At 39.6% G+C, this 10,392-nt stretch overlaps 2 protein-coding genes across 2 annotated transcripts; both read left to right on the top strand.

Moving 5' to 3' along the window:
• The first annotated feature begins 1,479 nt into the window (after positions 1–1,479).
• zranb2 (zinc finger, RAN-binding domain containing 2) lies at positions 1,480–6,511 on the top strand. The gene is made up of 10 exons (XM_083940525.1): positions 1,480–1,597; positions 2,967–3,019; positions 3,110–3,218; positions 3,407–3,489; positions 3,583–3,659; positions 3,847–3,990; positions 4,078–4,235; positions 4,766–4,825; positions 5,344–5,493; positions 5,706–6,511. Exons 1-10 carry the CDS (start codon positions 1,542–1,544, stop codon positions 5,761–5,763), a joined length of 948 nt encoding a protein of 315 aa, XP_083796651.1. The 5' UTR covers positions 1,480–1,541; the 3' UTR covers positions 5,764–6,511.
• Positions 6,512–8,057: 1,546 nt separating this feature from the next.
• On the top strand, positions 8,058–10,172 carry ptger3 (prostaglandin E receptor 3 (subtype EP3)). The gene is made up of 2 exons (XM_083911272.1): positions 8,058–8,979; positions 9,723–10,172. The coding sequence occupies exons 1-2, from the start codon at positions 8,128–8,130 to the stop codon at positions 10,047–10,049; spliced, it is 1,179 nt and encodes a 392-aa protein (XP_083767398.1). The 5' UTR covers positions 8,058–8,127; the 3' UTR covers positions 10,050–10,172.
• Positions 10,173–10,392: the final 220 nt, after the last annotated feature.

Below are 10,392 nucleotides of genomic sequence, written 5' to 3'. Positions count from 1 at the left end.
ATAACAAAACTAAACAAAGCAACAATATAATTCACATACTGCACTGAAACAATTGTTCTTAAAGCTTGACAGTATATGTCCAGCACAATTGTATTAATAATATTACTACACCAGGGCCTGACACGTATAGCCGACAGTAATGGTCTCTTAAATGTTTTTGTGACAGTGAGAGTAAAGAATAGCACATTCTGCAAAACTCACAAAATTAATAACCCAAATTGAATATTTACTCTTGCTTGCTCTTGCTTGATAGCTATTATCCGTGAGACTGCTGTGGTATAAAGTATATTAAGATACTAGATATTTGTATATGAGTACATGCAAGCACATACACTCTAGCCCTCTTGAAGTTACTTTTTCACACCATAGCTGTCCTTATTTAGATGAACAAGCAAAATCACTGACAATGTGTGAGCAGATGACATAGACCAAAGGGGGAGGGGAGGTGTTTCTGAATATGTGCAGTGTTAAATGTTGGCATTAACTGCCATCTAGTTGCAACAACTGGTATTGCAAGAAGTCAGAACTGGAAAGATCAGGGTCACAAACTCATGAGGACTGATGAGGCATTAAGGTGAGGCACCTAGAGCAAACATTGCACAATGACAAAGAGAAAGAAATAGTGACTAAGAATAAATGAGTCATGAACCTAACAGAATAAAAAACAAAAAGACAACAAATACATACATGTTAAACAACTTTAACTGTTTACCCCTCTCTTTATGAAGCATTGTTTCCTCTTTTTAAATAAAAATGATGTGTGTTGAAGAGGGTCTATCCAACACATGATAGGCTACTAATAGCAGGTTTATAGGCATATTGTACTGTGTGTGTGTGTGTGTGTGTGTGTGTGTGTGTGTGTGTGTGTGTGTGTGTGTGTGTGTGTGTGTGTGTGTGTGTGTGTGTGTGTGTGTGTGTGTGTGTGTGTGTGTGTGTGTGTGTGTGTGTGTGTGATGCATATATGTAATAATGTAGGTCTAAGCCTTATACCTTACAACCCCAATTGCAGGAAACCTGTACCTTGTGCTTATTATTATTGTTTGCATGATACAATGTTTCTCAAGAAAAACAGGGTTGTTCTTTGTCAATGTTGCATTCACGTGTTTTCCGGAATCTTGACATTCCGTTTTTAAAAAAGTACAATTGTGACAATAGCTTGCAAAAAAGTCGTTTGTTTGTGGTAAATTGATTTTCACAACAACTTATACATACATATTTACAATGTATTGATTCAGAATACGTGAAAAGAATAATAATCGTTGTGTGCTTCTTATTCGTTAGTGTTACAGAATAAAAGGCTACGTGTATCCTTACACTGCTACACAAAGTGGTTTTGCTTTCTCCAAAACATTACCTAGCACTATGATGGGCCGTTTGCACTGTGCACAGAATATCTTACAAACACGGGTAATCAAATTAGCAGCAGAAAAAAAGCAAGTTTAAAGTCATACTGAAAAGCACGTGAATGCATCAGTGGAGGGAGTAGGAGGAAGAAGCGCCGAGCTAACTGCAGCACACGAGTCAGTGTCACAGGCACAAACATGTCGGGGAAGAGTTTCCGAGTAAGCGACGGGGACTGGATTTGTCCTGATAAAAAGTAGGTGCTCCTCGCATTTAGAATAAATGTAATGTGTACGCACCTGCTGGTGAATTGTAGCAGCATGTGTTTGATTAATTTGCTGGTCGTGCTTTAGGCCTGGTAGCACTCTGGGCTAACGTTAACTAGCTGAGCAAACTAGTTCCCCTTTACCTTGTTTTTTTGCCTGGTATTATATGCGAAATAAACACGGCTTATCAGTCGTGCTCTAAGGGTGAGGGCATGTTTTTGAGTGACCTGTCAGGGAAGTCTTAATGTAAGTTGCCAGTGTGCGCAGACTTATAAGCTAACAAGCTAGCTCTCGTTAGCTTCTGTGGGACTGTGAGAGTTCATTATTGTGGGTGGTGTTTACAGTGTTGTAGGAGCAAAGTCGTCATGTGCAGAGTCTAACCTCGGTGGTCAGCAGTATCATGTTGCACACACGCTGCATTTAAAACGTCTTAAGTGACAGACAAGCCAGCTGTTGTCAGTGCACAGGCCTTTGACACAGGCTGCACAACACAAGCTAGTGTGGTGGTGTGGCACATGAATAATAATCAGTGTTGGAAAGTAACTAAGTACATTTACTCAAGTACTAAGAGATACTTGTACTGTACTTGAATAATTCCATTTGATGCTACTTTATACTTCTACTCCGCCAATATTGTACTTTTTACTCCATTACATGTATTTGGTGACTTACTTTACTTTACTGATTCAGATTCTTTTAATACAAATTGTTATCAACTAATACAATAGGATACATTGTTATAAATTTAGCCTCATCTTTTATTAGATGCAACATTAGATACTTACATTAATCTCTCAATAAGTATGATACAATAATATATTATTCCGAAATAGGCAATATTGCATAATGAGTACTTTTACTTTTTGTACTTTAAGTAGATTTTAATGCTAATACTTTACTACTTTACTACATTTTTAATGTAGGAATTTTACTTGTAACAGAGTATTTATACAATTCAACAAAATAGCACTTACAAATAATACACACACAAAAAAATCTGTGAATCGGTAATTTCTGAAGTCACGTTATAGATATTCTGGGTGTATAAGGAAGTGTTTGGGGTGCTGTTTAATTTTAAATGCTATTTAGCTAGTCATCAAATACACAGAGTACCTGACATAAAGACTTGAGTAACTTCTTTGAGTATGATCATTTTTTAGATGTTTAAATTGCTGGGGTCAAATTGACCCGAAGGATAATGGTGATAGTGAAATTTAAGGGTAATAGGAGGGTTAAGTAAAATCTCTTGGTACTTCTTCCACCACTGCTTGTAGCACATTCATCTCATGCCTGGATGATGTGATGACAAGCCCAAGCCTAAGCTACAATGTACTATTTATACTATTTATGCTTTTGCAGGTGTGGAAACGTGAACTTTGCTAGAAGAACGAGTTGTAACAGATGTGGCAGGGGTGAGTCCTTCTTTATGCAGATACATATGTCTTGCAGAAGCATAATGTTTTCTGACAAAAAGATACTAAATAATTGTTTTGCTTTCACAGAGAAAACCACAGAGGCAAAGATGATGAAAGCTGGAGGAACAGAAATTGGGAAAACGCTGGCTGAGAAGAGTAGAGGCCTCTTCAGTGCCAATGATTGGCAATGCAAAACGTATGTGTTCAATGTGAATTATACGATTTAAAAATAATAATAAATGTATTTATTTATTTTTTAATAGCTTTTTATTTGGAAATGTTGATGAACACAGAATACAATAATCAAACGACAAATATTTCCCGCCCATGTTTTAAGATTTTTTAAAGATTTTTTTATTTTCCTTCCCTCTTGTTCACATACAGATGCGGCAATGTCAATTGGGCTAGGAGGTCAGAGTGCAACATGTGTAACACTCCAAAATATGCAAAGCTTGAAGAGAGAACAGGTATCCCAACAAAAACATAGTGTGTGCCGGGTTTTTTTGTACTTTTGAAAACAGGTTATTGATCGCTTTTTCCCCTCTATCTTTGCCTTTCAGGTTATGGCGGAGGTTTCAATGAAAGGGAGAATGTGGAATATATTGAACGTGAGGAATCTGACGGTGAATATGATGAAGTGAGTAGTACATGGAAGTGTAATGTTTGATTATTGAAACTGTTTCGCTGACATACAGTAGGTAACAAACAAGCATAAAAATGTTTTGACCGTTAGAATCTTAATCTGAAACTCTTTTACTTAATTTGCATTTACCAAGGTTATCATTTTTACTGATAAGCTCATGTTCTCTGTTTTAATGTCAAAGTTTGGTAGGAAAAAGAAAAAGTTCCGTGGAAGGAGCAACAGCACGCCTTCCACCAAAGAAACTGAAAAGAAAGTAGTAAAAGAAGAAGAGGAGGAGGAAGAGGAAGAAGAGGATGAGGGTGACCTTTCCAAATACAAATTGGATGTAAGATTGGTGGCTCGAGCTGTAAATTCAAAAGAAGAAATATGATACTAGCTAATAACAATGTAATATTGCACACTTCCTCCCCAGGATGAAGAAGATGAGGACGATGACGGAGACCTGTCAAAGTATGAACTTGACGCCAGTGATGAGGACAAGCCAGCAAAGAAAAAAGGCAGCCGCTCAGGTTCATCCCGTTCTGGCTCATCCTCGCGCTCCTCCAGCTCCAGTTCACGGTCGAGGTCCAGGTAAAAGGGTACAGGTCAAGGGTAACTCCGGGCAAAATGTCAGTATCAGCTCAATCTTCCTTCTGATTTACTGATCATCAATTACATGTCCTGTTCTGATGATTTGTTGTTTTCTGTTTTCTCAACCCCTCCCCTTCTGTGGTGTTAGAAACTTGACTGGAATGCAGTGCAGACTGGAATGATTATGATGATGATAATATCTTCTTATGTTTTTGTTTTGAAGCGTCTGTAGAAGGAATGCATTGTTCATATTGTAGTCTTGAAACGCACTCCGGTTCTCTGTTTGCACTTGTTACCTGTACAGGTTTTAGTTGTCTTTCTTTTTTTCGGTTATTTCTGCAAACCCCCAATTGCATATTTTGTTAGTCTGAATATTTGTTTTAATATTTTATCAGTTATGCTTACGGCAAGAATACGTTTTATTCAAATATTCACAATTTAAATGCTTTTCGATTTCATTGCTGTGTTAATCATCTAGCTATTTTTCTTGTTCAGAAAATATTGGAAAGGTTCTGTTTTTTGTCTTTCAGGTCCCGCTCTAGAAGCTCATCAAGTTCCAGGTCTGGATCTCGCTCGAGGTCCCACTCCAGGTGAATGAGGTGACATACACTCTCTCCCTTAGAGAGTGTATGTAGGGGGCTGAAAGCTCCAGAACAGTCCTAGCTTAAGTTTGAACAAAGACTGGATAGTGCTTACTTCACGGCAGTTCTCTTTCACACTGCAAATGATCATTTTGGTCTGAAATCATGAGGAAATTTATTAACTGCCCCAACAGTCAATCATTTTATGTAGGGTTATTTCAAGTTTCACTTGTGTCTGAGAGTATGAAGAGTACACAGTTTGACTACATGAACTGAGTTTTAACGTCACTGAGGCTCAAAAGTCTGACACTGGGATCTTCATCAAGCATCTCTCATGAGTGGGGCTGGCTTTCACAATAATCAGGGGAAGCTCAACATTTTCTTCAGTGTTTCGAGTCAAATTGTACTCAGTACCATCGAACCATAGTTAGGTGGTCTTATAATCAGAGAAGCTTGATAAATACCCACACTGATGAGACTCTGTATTGACCTTACTGACCTCAGTGCTTGGTTTATTCCTCCAAAAGATCCAGTTCCAGGTCTGGAAAGGGCTCCTCTCCCCAGAAGAGGTCCCGCTCACCCTCCTCCTCACCTGAGAGGGGACAGAAGCGCAGTCGCTCCAGGTCCTCATCTGGACAGAGCAAGCGGAGGCGTTCTAGATCACGTTCGTCCGAAAGGTTTGGGTTTCTGTGGAAAAGCACTGATTATTAGCCATCTGTCGCATCGCTTGTGGGAATTCAGATTTATAGCAATATTTTCACATTTTGCCTTGTTGTATTGTTTTTTTAATATAATTTATTATGTTCTTGTTTCAAGTTTGCATAAATGAAAGCTAATAGTTGAGCCTGCTGACCTTGTTCTTCTTCCCATGATGTTTGTGTGATTTCAGGTGCCGCGGACAGTCCTCTGGATCCTCCCATTCTGGCTCCAGTTCAAAAAAGAAATAACTTTATTACAGCCATTAAAACAAGACAATAAACCTTAGTAGAAAAATGCATGTTGTTGCAAGGACAAACAACCACATCATTTCTGTATGCTGTCCATTCTCATTGAAAAGTCTTATATCCCTTAAAAAAAACAGGCAACAAGACTTCTCTCTGGCGTTACCCATCATCACAAACTCCCTTTTTAAAACCACATAGACCCCGATCTCTGACTGCGACTGCAGGTGTCTAATAAACATTGTTTGGTCCCATAAGAAAATCAGATATAAACTGTGAAGAGGCTGTATGTCAGTTGTGACAGCATTTGATTCTACTCATATGTGGGGAAATTGAAGTAAACATCTTTTTAAAAACCTTTTTTGGCCCTAGGACACATCTGAAATTGTTACTCTATTTTTAAATGAATACATGCCCCTTTGTTTTATTATCTCTATAAATCTATATTTTGCTTTGTATTTTCAAGGTAAGTATTTTACTTTTTGATAACATTCTTTGGTTTAGCTGTTTAGTGTTGTTTTTTTTCCCTTTACTGTCCCCTGTTTTTAACACTCAAAGTTCTTCCCCATAATGTGTCACTTCAGGGAAACTATTGAATTAAAGACATTACTGATATTCATGCTCCAAATTAGTACATCCAAAATAACAATCGCCATACAGTACATCCCGATTCTTAGTAGAATTTGGCAATACAGTCTTCTTATTGGTGAAACAACTCAAATGTACTCATGTAAATAAACTCCTGTGGACATTGTTTCTTCGTTATGCGTTTGATTTAGCCAAGGTAGTGCTGAGAAGTCTAGAGAGACCTGCATTGATGATTACTGTTGAAATATCTGCTAAATCTGTGTGTAATTAAACCCAGATTATCTCTAGTGTAGTGAATCAAGTATGGTAACAGGATACAGGGCAAATCAATGAAGTTGTCAAGTAAGAGGTGAAGCTGGCATACAGATTAAATTTAACAGTTATCCTGACGTTAGTGTCCTCCAAGGTAGATGTTTATTTCCAGTGATACAGCCAGGTAAGACATTTTTTTTTTTTGTAATGTGTTAACTACCTACTTAATGTGACTTTAAATGGCTTCAGATTTTTTTGTTGTTGTTTAGCAGATCATAGAACATCTTGCTCCATTAACCTGCGATCCAAATTCAATCTGACTTTATAATGTAGTCTGTCTAAATTAGGCTCAATTCAACCTCAAGCTAATGATTAAAAACGTTTAAAAAAACAAACTTCGGCTTATGTACCGAGTAGTTAAATACTTAACACTGGGCTGTACTCTTGTGCTGTCGTTCCCATTGTGGCCAACAGGTGGCATTGTTGTTGCTGCTGGTATGGTGATTTATACCCAAAGATGCAGTCTGCTTTTAACAGTGGGTGGGATAGCCTACATATAGAGTGAAATTAATCAAGCCGTAAGTCAAACATTAATAGTATTGACATTTTACTCACTTTCAGGGTCTGACACAACATGCCGCGGACTGCATTCAAACCGGATACAACTTGTTAAACTGAAAAGTTTTGGACACATTTATCATGAGTTGGCACTATTGCAAGGTGCCCATAGTGTTATTGTGCTAACCTAAGACCAGCTATATACCTGCTGTTTCGTTAGCATATATATATATAGTTTTATATATATATATATATATATATATAGTTTTATATATATACACGCTAACAAAACAGCAGGTATATAGCTGGTCCTAGGTTAGCACAATAACAATGTGCGCACCTTGCAATAGGCTATAATATGACCATTTTTAATCTAAACTTGTATTAGCTGACGTAGATCGGCCTATTTATATGAGAAAATGTTGCATAGCATGCCGTATTTTCTTTAAATGTCCCTAAAATGATCACCAAGCAGAGATGTCTCAGCTCTCAAACTTTCAAGGACAATGTTTAAGTGATCTGTCTGCCTAAGAGGCGCAGAGCATTTTTGTTTACTCCCATATCTTATCAGAGTCCGCCAGTGTGCTCTCTCCACCAAGATGGGTTGATAATCTCTGGCATCATGACTCGCTTGGGTCCGGAGCAGGTGTATGCGATAGTGTTACACTGATCTAAAGTGCCGTGGTCAAGTCTGTATTTATAAATAGAAATTGAATGAACTGAGATCACCCTATCGCAAATGTCCTACAAGGTTTCCAAAAATCGGGTTTATAAATTAATAAGTACATTCAAAACCACGTACCTCGCTGTTTGCTTGTTCTCTGCGCTTTTCTAAAAGGTCCCGCCTCCAGCGCGTAAAGGAGCCGACGCGCTTTTACGCACTGCATTCGGTTGGAGTAGTTTGGAGCGCAAGAGGATGTCGGACACTTTCATGGGTAATCTGCTGAATGTAATCGTATTCTTTCCGAAAGGATGACTAAAGACGGTTGTGATTTTCTTGAAGGCTTGCAAACCACTTTCGGGGGGATGCTGGACTACAACGTCTCCAAGTCATTGCGCGAAAGCAATGTCACCAAAAACTCCAGTCGTGGATCCGTGTCAGTTGGTTTCCCTATAACCATGATGATCACTGGCATGGTGGGCAACTCACTGGCTCTTATTCTGGTGTATATCTCTTACAAAAAAAAGGAAAATAAAAGGAAAAAGTCTTTCTTGCTTTGCATTGGATCTCTTGCGCTCACTGACCTGTTTGGACAGCTTTTGACAAGTCCAATAGTAATATCGGTTTACCGAGCTGATCGGAATTGGGAGCGTATCGACTCATCCGGAAAATTGTGCGCTTTTTTCGGTGTGTGCATGACAACTTTTGGCCTTTGCTCTCTCTTCTTGGCCAGCGCCATGGCTATTGAAAGGGCTATGGCGATAACAAATCCCCACTGGTACTCCAATCACATGAGAACAAGTGTGACAAAACAGACTTTGGCTGTCATATGGTGTCTTGTGTTGCTCTTTGCGCTGCTACCCGTTGCAGGGGTCGGGAAATACACAAACCAGTGGCCGGGCACCTGGTGCTTTATCAGCACAGGGGACAGGGAAGTGCCGGGCAATATTTTTTTCGCCATCACTTTCGCTGTACTTGGGATTTTCTCTCTACTTGTTACACTTTCCTGCAATGTAGTGACGATCCGAGGCTTAGTAATAAGGTGTAAAACAAAGTCTGGCACGTCTCAGTCTTCTAAGCAGTGGGAACGGCTCACCACGGAGACCGTCATTCAACTGTTAGGGATCATGTGCGTCCTGCTTATATGCTGGTCTCCTCTGCTGGTATGTTTTTAGCCCACTGCAGCCTACACATTTCTCACAGCATACACCACCAATGGTCACTCTGGCAGAATGAAACTGAGGATATAATATAACATACCTAAAATATCTTTTAAACAATACTGAATTCTTTTTTTTATAGTGGCATCCAGTGAAAGCCAATGTACTAATATAATAAATTGTCCAGTTTCATAATTCACAGTGTAATTGGATTTTATTGTCAGCTGCCTGTCACAAACAGCTGCAGATCTCTATATCTCTGGGGATGCTTCATCTCCTGCTGGCAGGGCAGTGAAAGGAAGCAAGAGCAGCCACTGCACACATCACACTTTACTGTTTTCTTCAATCACTCACTCAGTCACTTCTATTACCTCTTTTACTCTGTTTATTTTCTCTCTGCCCCAGAAACCATACTAGCCAGTCAGATAAACGCTGTCACGTATGATTCCTTTGAAAATCTGCTGCCATTTTCCATTAAGGAGCAATCCACTTAGCGATTCCTGTTTGGGGGGTCTGCGTAGTGTGGTATGAGATCATGCATTGTCAGGCACAGATTTAATAGTCCCACAAAAGGCTATAAATAGTGTGTGGTAGCAGTGATAGCAGAGAGTGAGTGCCTGTCTTGAGTTCAGTGACATTAAATATCTCTCAGCCAACAAGTTTGCACATGATATAAAATTAACCTGAAAGGCTTTCTCAATGGTACATTTTCACCAAAGAACATTATGCCTGCCTCCCCCTCTCAGGTGCTGATGCTGATGATGATCTCCAACCAGGTTTCCTCACACGAGTGCAATTCAACAGCAGTGACCTCTAATCAAACCTTTAGCCGGGACGTCCAGTTGGACTGTAACTTCTTTCTGACAGCGATCCGCTTGGCTTCCCTCAACCAGATCCTAGACCCTTGGGTCTATCTGCTCCTTAGGGAGATCCTCCTCCGCAAGGTTTGCATCATGGCTAATGCAGTGTCCAACTGCTCCATAGAGGAACAGAAGGAGACCCAGACGGCAATGGATGCTCTTAACAAGAAAAACCAAGAAAGCAACAACCTCCATAAACCACAGTGTAGCTAAGTCAACCTTTCACAGGAGTTTCTATCTCGTGCATAGCTTGAGGCCGGGACAGATTGAATGGATGTGAAAATGGATACACGATTTTCTTGGATGTGTCGTGGAAAAACATTCAGTGTTACGGCGTCCTCCGCAGAAGGATTTTGTGCAATGGGAGACAAGAGTGGTCTTAGTCTTAATGAGAAGCAGCCAAGTCTGCTCTGTGTGCGTTTGTTTTGCATTCAACCCATTCCATTCAAAGTCACCTAACTAGCATGTGGATGCATGACCGTGTCACCATTTGCATTTGGCTGCAGCGTGGCTGACCGCAACTCCCTCATTGTTTGTTTTCACTTTTGATAACATC

This window comes from Echiichthys vipera (assembly GCF_963691815.1).
Source record: "Echiichthys vipera genome assembly, chromosome: 3".
Taxonomy (NCBI): Eukaryota; Metazoa; Chordata; class Actinopteri; order Perciformes; family Trachinidae; genus Echiichthys; species Echiichthys vipera.
The sequence above is the reverse complement of the archived record's forward strand: the minus strand, read 5'-3'. Positions and strand labels throughout refer to the sequence as shown.